The 20,525-nt window shown below is 37.2% G+C and overlaps 2 protein-coding genes across 5 annotated transcripts in view; one reads left to right on the top strand and one right to left on the bottom strand.

Annotated features, from left to right (window-relative positions):
• Positions 1–20,525, top strand: part of LOC106093711 (uncharacterized) — a 504,285-nt gene that overhangs the window by 355,054 nt on the left and 128,706 nt on the right. The window lies entirely within an intron of this gene.
• LOC106093993 (cytosolic endo-beta-N-acetylglucosaminidase) overlaps positions 1,740–20,525 on the bottom strand; it is a 91,582-nt gene continuing 72,796 nt past the window's right edge. For both annotated transcript variants that reach the window (XM_059366853.1, XM_013261165.2), the window contains one exon: positions 1,740–6,643. In XM_059366853.1, coding sequence (XP_059222836.1) covers positions 5,410–6,643 — 1,234 coding nt within the window. In that variant the 3' untranslated portion in view covers positions 1,740–5,409. The remainder of the gene's footprint in view (positions 6,644–20,525) is intronic.

Genomic DNA, 20,525 nt, shown 5'->3' on the forward strand with positions numbered 1-20,525 from the left:
CGTAAACTCCTCCAATGGCAATATGGAGTTTAAATGTATGGTATTTGAGAGAAGAGCACGACGCTGATATTTTTTCAGGGCAAGGTATCTGGGGGACCACCTCTCCCCCGAAAACACCACTAAATCAGACATGGGAATATCGGGCTGAAATGAAGTATTTTAGGAATGGAGTGTACCTTACATCCAAACTTAAATTCGTAGACCAATAAAGATCATATGGGCTTCAGATAAAGGCACTTTAAAATTGTTAGTCAAGTTAGCATGGTATTTCACTAAAAGATCTTTAATTGTCGAAAATAAATATTCCAAGGAAACTTTTGTTCCATATAAAGCAAAAGAAAGCGCAGCGAAGCGAGCCTGGGTCAGCTAGTTTACTAATAAAAACAACAGAGCAACTAAAAAAAGTGGTTGCCGAAAATCCCATTTATAGCAACTGGCACTGGCAACTTCAGTTGAAAGTTGCCATCCGGTATGCAAATTTGTCAACTGACAACGCAATTGAACTAAGGTTGGCATTCATAATCGACCCATAAATGTGAACCAGACTTTCGTATTCTTGGGTTTAGTTAAATGATAAAAAAAGGCACAGTTCAAAATTGAATATGGATATTGGATTTGAAAATGATGAAGGATACATTCAATCTTTGACGTGTTATTTTCTTTAAAATAAGCTTTAACAAAATTTACTCACACAACTAAAAAAACATATTTCCGATAAAAAATGTTTTCGTATTTCCATCAATCATACAATATAACTATTCAACTAACATTAAAATTTGTTGAAGATTGGTTTGGAATCTAAATCATCTATTCAAAAACTCTATCTTCAAATTAAGTTAGCTCTTGCAATTATTGTAGATTGGCTAATGTTCAAGTTTCCTTGTACACTTGCCGTTTAGGTCTGTTGACTCTACATTCATTTACATTCTATCTCAATCAAATTTGAATTTCTAATGTCAAAACACAGTGCTATAGCTAATATGAATAAAATGACTTAATTGATGCCACAAGAACACGAAATACAAAACAATTTTACATCAGAGGCATCACCCACATGGCAATTTCAAAACACACAATTTCAAACAAGTAGAGTACAATAACGAAGGAACTGGGACATAGCTTCGGTTTGTATCAGGCTAGTGGAAAGCTTGAATTTGCAATTCAATTGCCACGGATAAAGCTTAGATTTTCATGCATTTCTATGCATTGCAATAAATGTGCAAAGATAGAAAACTGCTACCTAATAAATTGCGGATTTTCCAGCGAAATTCTTTCTCTTAATTTATGGCATTTATTCAGTCGTATTTTCTGCAGTACAACGAAGTGGCCATAGAAATTTTAGCTTGAATATCGCTAGGGGAAGTCAAGCAAATAAGTTGAACAGTTTATATAAGCTCGTATAAGATTTGGCAACATTATCGTATTTTGAGTTCCGTTATGAATTTCAGCACCCTAGCCAAGAATAGTCAAAATCGGTTCTCAAGCTGACATAGCTTCCATAGGCATGGATTTATCGATTCGATTACTTGAGCTAGTTTTCGTTCCCGTCTTCACAAAGAAATCTTCCAGAGAATTTAATCAACCCCATTCATGGACAAATAAACAAAAAGGTCTGAGCGAGCACTGCTGATTTTTACTTTTTATGCCAAACCCCTCTTAAAGTTGATCTCACTTACCTTCAAAGATATGCTTGATTGTTCAAAATAAAAGAGTGCATATATTTATGGCTTTTATTTTTTAAAATCTATTACATGTTATTTATGAAAAAATAAATTTGTTTATAAAAAAATGTATTTAAATTTAGGTACAATATATATTTGTAACACTTACAAAATACTTTTATAATTTGGCTAATGGCGTATTTTGTTGCCAGATGTGGCAGCAATTTTTTAAAATATTTATGTCTTATTAGTTAATTTCAGATGGCAGGTTAAACAACCCAAGGCTTCGAATGTAAAAAATGCTTTTTTCTCTTTATGTTTAGAAAAAATTGTGAAATTTGGAAAAAGTTGAACAGCAAGCAGAGAAAATTTAATTTTTGGATATTCGTTGTATTAAAGTGCATAAGCAGCACATGCATTGTAGCATTGAGATGTAAAAAAATCCCTTTTATTTTAAATGAAATGTATAAAAAACATGAGAGTGTCAAAAATTGTTTTCCTTTGAAACAACAGTAATTCTAAACTTTAGGTATTTGGTCAAACATTGCTATATTTGTCATTGTCCTTGAGAAAACGGTATTCAAAAGACAAGATGAAGGCATGACTTTCAATTTGTATTTTATATCAATTAGCTTTGAAACACTCAATTCTACATCGCAAAAAGTACTGAAATCGTACATATTTTGATAAATTTTAAAGAGCGATTTAGATGTTAGATTTAGGGTGAATACAGATATTTTAGTTCAACTGGTCCAGATTTGGTCAATTTAAATGAGACACCCATCAGTTTAGTATCTATATAAATATAATGAATCAGCTGGTTTGAATTAAGTTTGAAACTACGTCGCATGAGCAGAAACTAGTACAAAATTTCGCGATAATGGCTGGTTCAAGGTTCGTTTTTCACAGTTGAAACACACATATATTTGGCGATTACTTTTTTGAAACACCACAAAAATCGAACATAGTACCACCCTTAAGAGAGAATGAGTGGAAGCCCAGATCAAACTCAAAAATAGCATACTCTATCTACCTGAAAAAGAACAAACTAATCCGTCGCACCTTCGAATTTCACATCCAGCACAAACATAGAAATAATGGTGAAGGTATCAACTGTCAACTGACTGTTTTGTGTCAATCGGGTTTTTTTAAAAAAGGATATATTTCCATGTCAGTGGTGGATATCCCTTACAAATGCTGGCGACATTTGCAAGGTTTTTAGAGATGTAAAACTTCTCTACGAAGGTGTAGCTAAGCGGCATTTCGTTCGGAGTTCCATGACACGTTTTACCTATTTCGAAGCTTTGCGTGCCAAACTACACACCGATCGATCTATGGAAGAGAACCTTAAATTTTCAACTAGCACCCAGAAACCATCCTCAACTCCAACACAACAAAGCCAATAAATAGTTTCTTCTCCGGCGAAAACTCTACATAACTCGTAGGTTGGGCGCATATTCATAAAACCAGAGTCTTTGTTCTGTCGCTACTCTAGTATCACAATGGACTACAAATTGTCCAAGGAAGGACTGCCACTAATACCTATCTATTCCAATACCCCAGGCCACGAGTACGGAATTATATGGAACCTAACTAAGTTGTCAATGGAGTTTGACTTGCATTTCTGTTCCATTCCAACTATGTTAGTATGAAAAACCATGCGTTACATGCGCTTAAGAACTTATATTGAAGAAAACGCATGCTCAACGTGAGGTTGCATTTAACAGGTTACCGTTGTCCCTATATTTTGCAAAGAATTGTAGTTAGATTATGGATGTTGATGGAAGCATCAAGCGACGTTAGTAAGTTTCTAATACATCTCTTCTGCGAAAGCATGTAAACTCATTTCCTGATGTTTGATAACATCAGGTGGTTCTTTTGAATTTAGCGTAAGTTGAAAAAAAAATCCAACGAAATTTCCGCAAACACGATAAACTTCTCAAGTGCTGTCTAATTAAAGATTTTACTCAATAAAAAATTACCTCTTTTATTAGTCGAGTTTGAAGGGTGTGCCGCTGTATACATTACAATTATCGGACCGGTAATCTTCTAAAGGGATCTGGGTCGTAACTCATCCGCATCCGTTATCGAACGAGTTTTTGTTCGAATATTAATTCTGTTCCGTAAATAGTAACTTGGTTATGGCTTTCAAACCTTATTTTCTCAAAAAGTTATCGATTTCGGTGAAGAAAAATTGATCTGCCGAGCACATTTTACCATCTCAAAGGTAAACAAACCAAAGGGTAGTTGTTTGAGAAAATTAGTACTAGTAACAAAATAAGTAAAAATTATCTGTTACTGTTTTTACACAATAAATTGTTGTTTCATATGAAAGAGGACTACAAATTATGTAGCTTACATCGCCCCTATTAAGGCCAACGGTGCTTCTTCTATGTTGGTATTTTTTTTGGGCAAGCACAAGGCGAACAACAGCCAAAGTAAAATGTATAATTGGATAAAGTTAGAAGCCTTTCCTTTAAAAAACATCTTGTCACATTAAACTCCTACTTTTTATAGCCAAGTCCGAAGTTTTTACATGGCAAAGTACCTCACAAATGTCGCCAGCATTAGGATAGGAAAACCACCGATGAATTTTATTTTGATGTTCTCCAACCGAGGCGTTCAGCGTCATGCTAACCTCTGCGCTACAGTGGCCTCCAAAATGTAAAAATATTATAATTATTATTTTATTTTTAAAAATGAAATAGCCGAGAATTGGTTGTTTTCGATAGGTAAATTGCTGCGGGCAAAAACTCGTACATTTCTATTTGAAGTTCCGAATAGAATTATTCGATAACGGATGTCACCATCCAGAAAATGTGAAACTTGATCGTAATAAGTCGATTACGGATGTGGTAATTAGGTCCAGTTGTCTTGTTGGGCTTAGTTATAGTGGCTGTCTGAAAACCGACTCTCTTGGACAATTCTTGTACAGCAACAGACCAAAGCCTCAGATGGAAATTGAACCAACGTCACACAATGGGATAGGATAGGCTAGATAAGAGTGGCAGACCTTTGCAGACTTAATTAGACAATTTTAAGTGCATTGTGATACCACAATTCCCACCAGAGGCCAAGAATCGAACTCACGACCCCCGCACTGGCACTCCGAGCACGATACCAACTCGACTACCGGGGTGCCCTTCACACAGTGGGATGGAATCGAAAAAGACTAGTAGATATCTCTTTGAAATTTTAAATGGTTAGAGCTGAGGTGTAAACGAGGTTATGTGGAAATATTTTATTTTAATTTTAGGCTCTAGATGGACCGGGGACCTCTTGGAACGCCCCTTAAGTTGGTCACCTCGGCATTTCGAAAACTTGTTTTGATAGATAGTGCTCAAAAATCCCCCAAGTCCGCTTGATATCTTCAAAATCTTCTGGTTTCGGGAATTTTCGACTTTTAAATTTATTAGACTTATCTTTGTTTTAAGATGAATTATTAAATGAATTATTTAATTGCTTTTAATTTTTTCTTAGTGTGGCTGCTGTGTTAAGGAATACTTTAAAGCTTTCACCTTTTAGATTTCTGTCTTAATACCTCTCATTTCGCGTTAATATTTTTTGTAAAGCTAATTTTATTAGACTGCATTTGTATTTGCATTTGACTTTGACTTTTTAGTCTCCTTCCCACAAATCGGATCCTTATCCTTATCGTCATCTACTTATTTATCTATATAAAAAAGCATTTGTTATTCTAGAACTAGGGCTAACATTCCTCAGAATCCGTCAATATAATATCCTGCTGTCAGTTGAGCAAGTCGCCGCCATAGGCTTGAATTAGGGCAATATTACTATCACCAGGGAAATCATGCTGATTCACATTGAACTCATTCAGGTACACAGCTCCCAAATAGGCAGAGTCTTTGGCATCGGCCGTTTTGCGATACAGAACTCCAATATCTTTGACTTGGACGCCACCATCAAACTCCACCACATAGTAGCGGACACGCCAGCCATTGGCCTGGAAGTCAGGGAAGGCCATATCCTTAGGAATTTGCGAACATTCTAGGGGCCCACTCAGCAGTTCGTTATATTTGGGCTTGAAGGGTGACACATAACAACGTCCTCTCTGCAGACTCACTGTATCGTAGTAGTCGCCCAAAAACAGATAACAATCGCGGGCATTATTGCTCGTGCAAAAGCGTAAAATACAATCGAACTCTCCATCCTGCGGATTGAGTTTGTATGCGTAGGCAAATACCAGACCACCACCAGGCAGCTTAAAGTCAGTGCTGAACAGACGGAAACTGCTGTCAAAATGAGTGATGCGTAGACAGGAGCCACCATTGAAGGCATCATCATAACAGCGCGTGGCCAAATCATACAAAGGCACTGAAGGTTGCAGCGATTGACGTGACAAGTTGAAGAAGGACTCTGATGCTGCAGCGGCTTTGCCCACACCATCCTCATCCGACGAGGATTTGGGCAAGCCGCTCACATAGGTTCGCTTACCCGAGCCCATACAAAAATCCGTATAGAACGGCATTGCAATGTACGGATGTGTGGCCAAATGGTCCCATAATAGCCACCAGAATTTATCATTTCTCAGCAGGAATGTTGTGTTCACAGCATCATCGCCTTGCAGTTGTTTGATGTTGTAGCCATACTGTTGCAGTGTCTCATAAGTCCAGCCGGGGGCGAAGATGCCTGTGGAGAAGCGATATTTGACTATGCGTGCCAAGGTTTGCTTGCTTTGGAATTTGGCAATTTGACCACGACCAAATATGTCAATGCCAAAGAACACACTTTGACTGTGGACTCGCTCCTGCTCGCACACCGACCGCGTCTGTTCAAGGCTCTTATCGTCCCAGTTGTAGTTTATGAGAGTGGCATGGGTGGACTTAAAGAAGCGCACATTCTTGTCATTGAGCTCATTTTGCCATGCCAAGCTGCCCGTCTCGATGACACTGTCATACCAAAATACAATGCCAGAATTTACATGTTTTTCGACGGCTTCACGAAGTCTATTCACAAAGTAGCTGAAACGAAAAAACATAGACACAGAGACAATGTGAGACAATTTGTTGGTAGGTGAGTATGTAAGTAAATGTTGACGCAGCCAACACAGAACTTTGGGGAAAACATGAAAACGGCATAAATAAACTTTGATTAAAGTGATGAATTGTCCCAACGACAATTCCATTGGCATCTGCCTTTAAAAACGAGACGAGTTGCAAGTGTGAACATATGAATATCTGCCTGAATGCCAATGCCACTGTTAGTGCTTCCAAAGTCAGGCGCACATTTGAATTGCCTCGTTGTAAATGGCTTTGTTTACAACTTTTGTAAATTTGTTTACGACACGCATTATTTTCTTCCACAGTCTGAGAGTCTGTCAGCCTGCCTGCCGATTTGTTGGAAACTTTTTGCATATCTCTTCCCAAGTCAGTACGGGGCAGAGACAGAAACAAGTCCTTATGCTCGAATAAATGGCTTTATTGGCACTCAAATTTGTTGTTTTAAAATTCCACGTAACGAACTTGTTGTCAAAAAATGTCATTGAATTTCAACTGTCTCCTAAGATGCTTAAGCTATTAAGGAACTTTTTTTTTTTTTTGAAGGGAAATGAAAACAGTTGCTGGCTGTGCAATTTTAACACGAACATTTTTATTCAGGACCTTCTCGGTCACTGCCCATCATCGCCTATGGTAGTCTCAAAATAAAAGTATCAATTTAAAATTTTTTTTTAATTTCAGAGTACAGCGTTAATACGATTAAAGATAAGCTGAATAATTATAAATTTCCTATCAATGACCAGTGAATAAATTACTGTCATTTATTAAATCTTAAACGGAAGTTATTTAATGGTAAAAGGCAAGTTCAAATGCATTAAATTTGAGTGAGTCTTACAAACCCTGGATACCATGATAAACTTCTATAAGCAGAAATCGAATCAGTGAAGCTACGGTCACATTTGGCAAACATTTGACTAAAATTTGTATCTCCCAGAGGGGAGAGACACGGACTTTTGGACCATGAGAATGAATATTACTAGAATGAAAGGATTTTATTGTTAACAGAAAAGAAATTGCCAGACATACAGGCGGAATGGACACAGACAAGCACACCATTGGCGGACGTTTCGGGTTCTTGGTTGCGGCCCCATTATAAGCGCCATCGTCTTCACTTAGCCTCCCGTCTGCCGGCTTACAATTAGTTTGCAATTGGGTTGCCCAAAAAGTAATTGTCGGGAATAAAGTAGTAATATAGTCGGCGTTGACAAATTTTTTCAACGGCTTGTGACCCTGTAATTGCATTCTTTCTTCTTTAGAAAAAAAGTGCGCGAAATTTTGTTTACATTTGTTTGTTTGGCGTCAATTTTAATATGGGCACCACATGTTTTGAAAGAAATTCATTTAACAAACCGAATCAACGCTTGTGATATGTTTTTTTGGAAGAAATTTGATTTTTATTTTTTGACATTATTCAGGGCTGTGTTTATTTGCCACAATTTAGACAAATTGGGCTCACATGTTTTGAATGACTCGTTTTTGTGGGGAACGAGTCAATTTAGTAGCGGATCGGTATGGTCAGTTCATGACTTATAGGCATTTTTTAAGATTCGCATTCATCCTTTTTCCACAAAAAGACTTTTTGGCTTTATAATTTGTAAAGGCAAAACGAGTCGTTTTCAATGCATTGTAATATTATGTTCAGACCAAAGCAGCTTTGATCAAACGACTTGTTTACTCAAATCATGTGAGCCTAAATAAATGCCTCAATTGTGTTAAATAAACACAGCTCTGACTAATATCAAAGAACAAAAATCAAGGCGTATTTATCAGGTGGCCGTATCATCAATGTCAACTCATTTTTATACCCACCACCGAAGGATGGGGGTATATTCATTTTGTCATTCCGTTTGCAACACATCGAAGTATCCATTTCCGACCCTATAAAGTATATATATTCTTGATCAGCGTAAAAATCTAAGACGATCTAGAAATGTCCGTCCGTCTGTCTGTTGAAATCACGCTACAGTCTTTAAAAATAGAGATATTGAGCTGAAATTTTGCACAGATTCTTTTTTTTTCTCCATAAGCAGGTTAAGTTCGAAGATGGGCTATATCGGACTATATCTTGATATAGCCCCCATATAGACCGATCCGCCGATTTAGGGTCTTAGGCCCATAAAAGCCACATTTATTATCCGATTTTGTAGAAATTTGGGACAGTGAGTTGTGTTAGGCCCTTCGACTTCCTTCGTCAATTTGACTCAGATCGCTCCAGATTTGGATATAGCTGACATATAGACCGATCCTCAGATTTTGGGTCTTAGGCCCATAAAAGCCACATTTATTATCCGATTTTGATGAAATTCGGGACAGTGAATTGTGTAAGGCCCATCGACATCCTTCATTAATTTGGCTCAGATCGGTCCAGATTTGGATATAGCTGCCATATAGTTCGATCCTCCGATTTGTAGTGTAAGGCCTATAAAAGCCACATTCATTATCCGATTTTGCTGAAATTTGGGACAGTGAGTTGTGTTAGGCCCTATGACATATTTCTTCAATTTGGTCCAGATCGGTTCAGATTTGGATATAGCTGCCATATAGACCGATTTCTTGATTTATGGTTTTGGACCCATAAAATGCTCATTTATTGTCCGATGTCCCCGAAATTTGGAACAGTGAGTTAAGTTAAGCCCCTTGACATACTTATGCAATATCGCACAGATCGGTCCAGATTTGGATACAGCTTCCATATAGACCGATATCTAGGTTTTAGGTTTTGGGGCCATAAAAGACGCATTTATTGTCCGATGTCGCTGAAATTTGAGACAGTGAGTTTAGTTAGGCTCTTCGACGTCCTTCTTCAATTTTGCCCAGATCGGTAAAGATTTGAATATAGCTGCCATATAGACCGATCTCTGGATTTAAGGTTTAGGGCCCATAAAAGAGGCATTGATTGTCCGATTTCGCCGAAATTTGGGACAGTGCTTTGTGTTAGGCTCTTCGACATGTTTATGCAACTGCAAATCGGTCCAGATTTGGATATAGCTGCCATGTAGACCGATATCTTGATTTAAAGTCTTGGCCCCATAAAAGGCGCATTTATAATCCGATTTCACTGAAATTTGACACAGTGACTTATGTTCGGCTTTTCGACATCCGTGTCGTATATAGTTCAAATCGGTATGAGGTATATGAGTATAAGGTATGAAATTTTCACCGAATTTTGATGAAAGGTGGTTTACATATATACCCGAGGTGGTGGGTGTCCAAAGTTCGGCCCGGCCGAATTTAACGCCTTTTTACTTGTTTAATTCGCGGTACTTCAAATAAACTTCAAAATAAATATTTTATGAATTGTGTTTGATGCTGTTGTGGTTTTTAAACTAAGGGTATATAATGGCACGCGTCTAACAACCTCATTCACTATTAGTTTTACTCATGGAACTTAGGTCTATTGTGTAGCCCCCGAAAGATTCAAAAAGCTCAGAAGAACACTGATAAAATTTTCATCAGTACAATGCCAAACATTAAAATAAAGAACATTAGGAGCCAACATGCATGACAAAGTGGCCAGGTGGTCTGGAAAAGCTCCCTCCAATATGCAATTTAAATCTGTGGTAGTCAAGAATGGCGAAAGGACTATTGCAGGGAGCTTAGGTGTATTGTGTAGCTCCCGAAAGATTCAAAAAGAACAGAAGAAGACTGATAAAATTTACGTTAGTACAATGCCAGACATTACAATTAAGAAGATTAGGAGCCAGCATGCAAGACAAACTGCCAGACGGTCTGGAGAAGCTCCCTCCAATATGCAATTGAAAGCTATAGTAGTTAAGAATGGCGAAAGGACTATTGCATGAACACAAATACGGTTTTTGTGTAGCCATAATCCTGCACCTACTCTCGTAATTTTAGTGCAGTCTCGCGCCCGATAGCTCACTGCTAAGCTTTTCGTGATAGAAATGAACACCACATTGATCGGACATCAATGTTCCAGCCAGTTTTGTGTGTAAAGCCTCTGGAGCTATTTGGAATTTTGAACATTTTCAACTATGTGTTTTCTAGCTTGACACTCAAAAATCAATAAACTTCTTTTATTATCCCTGTTTACAAAATTTGACATATCAAGTTCCAAAAAAGATGCTTTGTTGTAGCAATTCGTTGATGCAGCCACCTTATTAAATACGCCTTGACAAAAATCTTATTTGGGGGCAGGCCCAAGCCTAAAACCGCCCCAAATAAGCATTTAGAACGATCATGCAAATATTGGACTCAAATGAAAGGTATCCGAGAGTAGATTACGAATATGACATTAAAAATTAAAAGGTATTTGAAAGGTATTTGGGAGTATAGTGCGAATTTGATATTAATATTATGGTCCAAGTATCTGGAGGTCCGCCCATATCCAAAATCTTCTCCAAAAGGTATATTGGTTGGTCATGACAATATGGGATTGAAAGGAATTGTATTTGAGAGTAGAAAACGAATGATATCCAATTTTAGGGCCAAGTATTTGGTTGGCCGCCCAACCCCAAAAGAAACCCCGAATTAAGAATTGCGGACTACAGATACTTTGACACAAAGTTTAATACCATATTCGTGTTATACTCTCAAATACCTCTCATTTGAGTGCTTTAGTGTAATGATCGAACAATATGGTTGTTCTAGAAGGTGGGGTGCCCGCCAGATTCTTGGATCCAAAATTTTAAATACCACATTCGTAATTTACTCACCAATAACTTTCATTTGATTCCCATATTGTCATTATCTTTATTTTCTGGCGGTGCTTTTGTGGTAGGGGGAGTTTCCCTCGGCTTCCGAAATCAACAAATTATATAACACAATACTCCTTTCAGAACATATTCGTAATCTACTCACGAATACCTTTCACTTGGGTCCCATATTATCATGACCGTCCAATATGCATATTTGAGGAATTGTTGGGGTCTAGGCGACGCCCTAGGCACTTGGACCTAATATTTAATATCAAGTCAGTACTCTAGTCCTAAATAACATTCATTTGAGTTCCATATTCATCCGATCGGTCAACTTCTATTTTTGGTGATGCGTTTAGGGTAAGTGAAGGGAGTTCTCCCCCTAACCGATATTAAACAAGTAAAAGCGTGCTAAGTTTGGCCGGGCCGAATCTTGGCAACCCACCACCATGGATTATGCTAAATATTTATGGAAACTATATCAGGTTATAGACCGATTTGGACCGTACATAACACAGCTGTTGGAAGTCATACAGAACACTTATTGGAAAATTTCAACCAAATTGGACAACATTTGCACCTTCCAGGGACTCAAGAAGTCAAATCGGGGGATCGGTTATATGGGACATATACCAGGTTCTTAACTGATTTGGATTGTACTTGATAAAAAATATTGGAAGTCATAACAGAACACTTTCTGCAAAATTTCAACCAAATTGGACAAAAATTGCAACTTCCAGAGGCTCAAGAAGTCAAATCGGGAGATCGATTTATATGTGAGCTGTATCAGGTTATAGACCGATTTGGACTGTACTTAGCACAGTTGTGTTGAAAGTCATAACAGAACACCATCTGCAAAATTTCAGCCGAATCGGACAAAAATTGCGGCTTCCAGGGACTCAAGAAGTCAAATCGGGAGATCGGTTTATATGGGAGCTGTATTTGCATTTGCAATCCCCAACGACCTACATCAACATAAAGTATCTGTGAAAATTTTCAAGCGGCTACCTTAACGCGTTCGATCGCTATCGTTATTTCGACAGGCGGACGGACATGACAAGATCGACTCAGAAAGTCGAGACGATCAAGAATATATATCAAAATTTTTCCCAAAAAAATTTATAAAATAAACAAAATTTTACAGAGAATGCAAGAAAAAATAAATCTTAAAAATAGTGCACCATAACATTAATGTTGGAGTGAAAAATACACTTTCTAAAACATCTCAACTAGTATGAATGGTTGAAATGTATTTCAAAACGACTAAAGTAAACCGAATCAATGTAGACATAGCAGTACTATACAAATGACTTCTATTTTTTTTCTGTTTGTAAATCAGTCAGAGTCATCATATTTTTAAACTTAATTTTTAAACATAGAACACCTAGGCCTCATGTGCGCCTACATTATCTGATGGAAACTATCTCCAATTATAACCTTATATACCCAGAGTCCGCTACACTTCTAGAAAAATTTGAGACCGACACAAAACATTTTGTACACGGACTTTCATGCCCGTGTACAAATGTACAAAATCGAGATATTGAAGACAGGAGACGGATTATGGACGTAACATTCTGCCAGGATTTGCTGGCCATTTCTGAGTGAGGTCGAATGAACAGAATAGATTTTAATGCACGCAAAACGCAGTCAAAGGCTCTTGATGTTCTGGGCATGAAGATTCATTGTGATGTCCGTTAGTCAAAACATGTATTCAAAGTGCCGAAAGGAGCATTCTAGTGCTTGGGATTTCTTAAGCGGTGTAAAAAATATTTCACGCCCGCTGATCTTCTTAATATCAACACTACGTACATTAGGTCGAAGATGAAGTAAAACTCGCATATGTGGTCGGAGCTCCAAAATCAACCATGGAGCTGCTTGACCGTGTCCAGAGCCGGGCGTTGGTGTTGATTGGAGATGGTAGGGTATCCAACTCTACTGTTTCCCTTGAACATCGTCGAAATGTGGGTTGTGTGGAGCTCTTCCATCGATTCTTCCATGGTGTGTGTTCTTCGGAAAAAGTTTTCTGATTCCTGACTTGAGGTTGTTTGCCAGAAATACATTTCTAGAAATGCGCACCGGTTTGTAATCGATTGGCTAGCTGATCGGACCATGCACTACCAAGAGAATTCTTTTTTCGCAAGAACGGTTCGTATGTGGAATCGACTTCCGGCGGATGATTCTCCCGCTACTTACGACATCTAGAAATTCAAAGCAAGTGTCAATAAACACTACTCCCTATTTCCCCCTCTCCTATCCATAACTGCCCTCTCCAACGCAATGCACTGCATATATAGGGGACATCCCCTGCGTGTTGGTTGATTGAAAGAAAAACAAGCAAAAGCGCGCTAAGTTCGGCCGGGCCGAATCTTATATACCCTCCACAATGGATCGCATCTGTCGAGTCATTTTCCCGGTATCTCTTCTTAGGCAAAACAGGATATAAGAAAAGATTTGCTCTGCTATTAGAGCGATATCAAGATATGGTCCGGTTCGGACCACAATTAAATTATGTGTTGGAGACCTGTGTAAAATGTCAGCCAATTTGAATAAGAATTGCGCCCTTTGGGGGCTCAAAAAGTAAAATAGAGCGATCGATTTATATGGGAGCTGTGTCAGGCTATAGACCGATTCAGACCATAATAAACACGTATGTTGATGGTTATGAGGGAATCAGTCGTACAAAATTTCCGGCAAATCTGATAATAAATTTGACCCCTAGAGGCTCAAGAAGTCAAGATCCCAGATCATAGCGAAATACGTCGTGCAAAATTTCATTCCAATCGAATAAGAATTGCGCCCTATAGAGGCTCAAGAAGTCAATACCCAAGATCGGTTTATATGGCAGCTATATCAAAACATGGACCGATATGGCCCATTTACAATCCCAATCGACCTACACTAATAAACAGTATTTGTGCAAAATTTCAAGCGCCTATCTTTACTCCTTCGAAAGTTGGAGTGATTTCGACAGACAGAGGGACGGACGGACATGACTAGATCGACATAAACTATCACGACGATCAACAATATATATACTTTATGGGGTATCAGACGAATATTTCGAGTAGTTATAAACAGAATGACAATATTAGTATACAACCATCCTATGGTGGAGGGTATAAAAAAAACTGTGCAATTGTTAGGGACATAGGCTACGTGGCAAATTTCAAGCTTAGTTTTAAAAACAAAACAGAAAATGAATAGTTACATCAAAATGTCCAAATTAAGCTTTTAAAGCGTCTATAAAGAAACTATTTCGCATTACTTAATTCTCCTCTCATGAGCTGTTGGGAAAGTCTATTACGACTAGGAGATTAAAGGTGACAAGGGGCGAGAAAAATGTGTCCATCAGAAATGCTTTGCTTATGATGGCATGCAATGCAAAAATTTAGCCATAAATTTTAAAAGTGCCATAGACCGTCATGGTATTGCCAAAACTCAAATATCTACCACCTTGCAATGTTTGCCAACAAAATTGAGTATTTGAACGATGAAAATGCGTTCCATTTATTTTTTCATGACGAACATTTTGTTCTTCTAACTCCCCATTCGCCTCCCCTTAATATTGAATGAAAACATGCGACAGTGTCCTGCTCGTTAAAAGGTCTTTGCCATTAAATCACAAAAAAAAATAAATCATGCTGTTCATCCTTTTTGCCAAAAAATAAAATAAAATGTTTAATATAACGTGCCGGTCCCAGCAGTCTAAGCGATTTGGCCCAGTCATAGGTCATATTTTAGGATTGCTTTTTCTTATCGACATTGTTGTAGTTTTGGCATTGTTCATTCCAGTGTTTGAGTTTGGCATAAAAACGAAAGTTTTTCAAGATTCCCAAGGCAAACAAGATTTTGGTCATGTTTATTCTATTTAAAATAGGTAAAAGAATTTCTACGACAACAGACTGCAAAAAGTTAGAAATTCTTCTCAACAAATCAAACTTTTTGTGGCTGTTATGTTAAGTTTTATTGGATATTCTTCAGGATGGCTTTTAAAGAAGTACCAAACCTAACTTCCCTTAAAGTTATGTTGCCATTTGACAGGCAATTAAATAGTACATCTATAAACATATGAATAAATATGTTTAAAAATGAGTAAAACCCCTTTTAGTTCGGCCAGACCGAAAATGAATATAACAAGTGAAGAAAGGCAAAAGTCGAGCGAAGACGACTATATAATACCCCACATCACTGTGTCTGCCCACACCTTGTTGCCAAATACGAAAGCATATTCAGTAAATGTTATATGTGCAAGCTATGTCAAAACTAGTCGGATTTCGATCTTCTATTGAAATATTGTATTAAACTTCTTGGAAATTTTGTTATGATCGGACATAAATTTTGGCATCTGTTGCCATAAAACGGATATTTGCTATTTAAATATAAACCGATTTTTGTCTTGGTCCAAAAAGTGTATTGGAAAAAATTTTGCGAAAATCGGACAATACCTTCATTTCAAAAAACCATGAAAGACAGACGGACGGACATGGCTATTTCGGATACAATATCCTGTACCACAGAGTTGGGTAGAGTATAACAATGAGCGTTTATTGTTTTGTATATTAATGTCCATCGTAAACACTCCACACTGAATATATTAACCTGAATTTTTCACAGATGACGTAGAAAAGACTCGTAGCAAAAATAGGTTTTTCTAACCATATATACTTTTTTCTATTTTTGGTAACGGGGCCAGCATATTTGTGATAGTCAATTCGATAAGGAAATTCATGAAGTCGAGATTAATTTTAACTATTCATTGAAGACGCGCAGAATGTTTGAATTTCTCAAACATGCTTATTTCAAATGATTACAGTAGACTAGTTAGTAAACAAATGTTTTCCAATCTTTTACGACTCATGTTTCCATAGTCCATATTTAATGCATTTTTAATACTGGAAATTTCCCAAATAGATATCTCTTTATAGAAAATATAGGGTCGGTGCCTGCTGCATATGATAACGGATAATGATGGTTAAGGTTTTATGACCCAGACAAGCCATATGTACGCAGGTCAAACCATTTGAAAAATATCACAGCACCTACTCATTAAATAGAAGGTACACTGAAAAAAGCGGCATCGTATAACAAAGTAAAAAATTTACCCAAAATTTGCATAACAGTTTCATTGTGCGTTATGAAAATGTTCTCTTCTGTAATGAAATTTTGCTAAACTACCGGAACATATAATATTTTCAAAGAAATTGCATTTATTTCATGTACTTAAAAAGGGTATGGAAATTTTCCCCTGAAGTCCATCAAAATCAGCTCAGAATTATATATCGCGTTAAATTTTCACTAAAAGGGCAGGGTATGGGATATTATGTAGTCGGCAACGCCGACTTTTGCCTTTCCTTACTTCTTTTACTTTAACAACCAATAAACATATATCTTACTTAACCAATGAAAAAAAAACATCAAACGACAAGCTTAAAGACAATAAAGACAAGCTTAAAGACAAAAAATGGACAACATTTGGTCCATTGCGAACCGGATAAGTGGTTTTTTAAATAATTAAAAAACCAAAAATCAAAAAAAAATTTTTCTGTTTTGTGCCCAAAAATAATTCATTTTCATTTCAAAAGACCCAGTGACCGAAACACAAAAAAATTCGCAACAACAAAAGTGCAGTGACCCAACAATTAAAAGCAAATGAAATAGAGAAAAGTGCGAAAAAAGGGTTGGTTACACACAACCGTACATACATACACGTATGGACGGACGGCCAACACAAAAATATCAAAACACATAAAAGATCAGTTTTGGCAATTTATTAAAAACAAAATAATACACAAATCACAAATTAAAAAATATATAGCGGCTCTCAGTGTTCTTCGTTTGGTTGTGGCATTTATTTTATTGAAAATTTGATAAAATATTCCAACCAAATGAAGATCAAAACGAAATAACAAAAGAAAATAATAACCAAATTGCAAAGTGACAATTAAAGTACATAAAGACTCAAATAAAACAAACAACTAATTAAATTAACAGGGTGACCCGTGTAAAAATAAAAATAATTAATTAAATTTTAATGTGCAAAAATTGACCCCAAAATCATTAGAAGTTGTGGTAAATCAAAAAAGAAGTGTGCAAAAGACCCAAAAAACGTAAAGTGACCCGCACAGTGGAACAGAAGTGGAAAAAAGTGGAATTTCAAAAAAAATTATAAAAATCAAAAAATTTTTAAATTGTTTAAAGAAGTTTCTTTGTGTTAAATTGAAAAAAAAGAGCTAAAAAATTGAAAAATTTAACAATTTATCGTCCAACCCAAAATTTATGTTAATTTTTTCTACATATTTTGAAAAATTTTTTTTCTCTAAAAATCATAAATTTTTCAGTATTTTAACTTAAAAAACAAATTAGAGTGTTAAAACAGAATTATGGGTTGCTCGATAAATTTGTAAATTTTATCCCAAACTAATTCTTTCTTTTTCTATCACACATAAAATATTGTGCATTTTCAAAAAACCCCAACAAAATCAAATTCGTGCGTTCCGTGTAAAAACACAAAAACAAAAAATCTACGCTCTGGGATAAAAACGGAAAAACCCGCTACAACGGTTAAATTCCCAAAACTTCATCAAATCAAAAACACTAAAACAACAAAATCCAAGACTCTAACGACACAAAGCTACAAAAATTGCAAAAGGCGCCAACACACAATTCTGGACCCAAGCCAAGCGCCCACCTACACACATACACACACATCAAAAAAGAAGCTTCAAAGTGAGTACCATTTTGTTTTTCTATTAAAGTGCGCTTGGGTATTACGTCATACATAACCTTTTTTTCAAAAAAGGAAAAGTTCATACATTTACCCAGCGTACTTTAATATTGTTTTTGATCGTTTTCTGATTATGAATCGCTAATTCGGTTGTCTGATAAATTTTGACCCAATTAATTTTGACCCTTAGATATTTGACCCATCATCAAGACACACATTTTTTTTTTCTCGCATTAGGTTTTTTTGAAATAGATTTGATTTCTACAAATAACCAGTTTTTTTTTGGACATTTTGTTGTAAAATTTTCCTTGGTTTTATAGTTTTTTTGACCCTATTTAAAACATATACAAGCCAATTACAAAATGGATAAGAATTTACGCGAAAGATTTGTAAACTGTGTGGATGATTTAGTGGATTTTGAGACCGTTTACTCCGCGGCTAAGTCGGATGATAATATACATTCGTTAGAAATCACGCGGGTAGAACTCAATTCTTTATGGGATCAAATCAAGAAGGCATACTTAGATTGTAGGGATCGCATTCCGGAAAAGGATGAGACACCTATAGATAAAACTAAGCTTCGAAATAGCTACAAACAGGCACTAGAAACTTATAAACGGTGTTTAAGCTCTCTTAACGGAGAAATTTTGGCCCTTAACGAGCAACAAGATCAAGAAAAACAGGAGAGAATATCGATGACCCAACAGCGAGACACTAATGATTTTTCACCAGCTCTAAGATTGCCGCCCTGTGACACAGATGTTTTTAAAGGGGGATATCGCGAATGGCCTACCTTTAGGGATTTATTTTCAGCAATTTACATTAACAATTCAAAATTAAGTAAAGTCGAGAAGTTGTTTCACTTAACCCAGAAAACAGCAGGAGAAGCCCGCGAAATAATTTCCAATGTTCCACTGACCCATGAGGGTTTCGACATAGCGTGGAGAAATCTCGTTCATAGGTACGAAAATAAACGCATGCAGGTAAATGAGCAATTGCGAGCTCTTTTTAATTTACCTTCGGTTTCCGTTGATAACGCGTCAACAATCCAGAAATTACAGCGCACTATAGGTAGTTGTACCCAAACTTTACAGACCCTTGAAGTAGAAACGGGGGGATGGGACCCAATCTTAGTTTATCTTGTGTCAACCAAACTACCAAGAATATTTTTAGAAGAATTCGAAAGCAGCCTAGCAGATTGTTCGTCTCTTCCATCGTGGAGTCAACTAGATGTATTTTTGACCCATAAATTCAAGACCCTAGAATCAGTCGGCAATATCAAGCCACAATATTCGAGATATAATCAACCCAGATCGGAGTACGATAAGCGGGAAAAGCGAGTTAATAGTTTTCAAACAAATGTAAATCCCAATTTCAAGAACACGGGCTCAAGACCCAGCAACAACACACAATCACACTATAATGCTCAGAATAACAAACCGGTTTGTCAACTTTGTAAATCCAATCATTCTTTGCGAGAATGTCCTCAATTTCTAGAAAGGTCGATCAACGATCGAATAAACATTGTTAAGACCAGTCATCTTTGCTATAACTGCCTTTCTTCGGATCATGGAGTCAGGGAGTGTAAAAGTCGTTTTAGTTGTAGGGAATGTAGTCAACGACACCACAGTTTGATACATAAAGGCAACCAGACCCAGTACCCTACAACAGGCACACTCCAACGAGACGGAGCACGACCCAGCACAAGTGCTGCCGCTCTCAACACTTTAGTTCAACCCGGTAGACAGGAAGCACGACCTAGCACCAGTGCTACTGATCCTACCACCCTAGCTCAACCGGTTAGCGAATACGCACGCCCTAGTACCAGTGCTGCCGCTTTAACCACCCTAGTACAACCATCGGTATCGCCAAATATACAGTCCACACCTTGTTTAGAAGCACCTTGTTCAACGACTTTGACACTTCAGGAAATCAGACCCACTCCGCAACCCAAAGAGACACTTTTGTTCACAGCAATAGTTCAAATCAAATCTAGAGGACATAGATATGATGCCAGGGCAATCATCGATCCTGGGTCACAATCAACTTTCATTTCAGAGAAAATTAGAAACAAACTACAACTTCCAACAGTTAAGAATTTAATTCACGTCACAGGTTTAAGCGACGCAGTTTCTGAAACATCGACAAAAGCTTGCGTCTTCAATCTTTGCTCACGAGTAAATCCTAGTTTTGAGCTGGAGGTTTGGGCACCAGTCTTAAAGACCCTACCTTCTCATTTACCAACACACGATTTAAGGCAAAATCAATTTGGAGATTTTGCACACCTTAGTCTCGCGGACCCTCGATTCTTTGAAAGTCGACCCGTGGACATGTTAATCGGATTAGATATTGGACCCCTTATATACACAAAAGGCGGTACTATGAAATCCTGTGGATCACTTTTAGCGCAGGACACCGTTTTTGGGTGGATCATAGGAGGACCCATTACGGAAGACCCTAAATC

The sequence above is a fragment of the Stomoxys calcitrans genome, chromosome 4 (assembly GCF_963082655.1).
Source record: "Stomoxys calcitrans chromosome 4, idStoCalc2.1, whole genome shotgun sequence".
NCBI classification, from domain to species: domain Eukaryota; kingdom Metazoa; phylum Arthropoda; class Insecta; order Diptera; family Muscidae; genus Stomoxys; species Stomoxys calcitrans.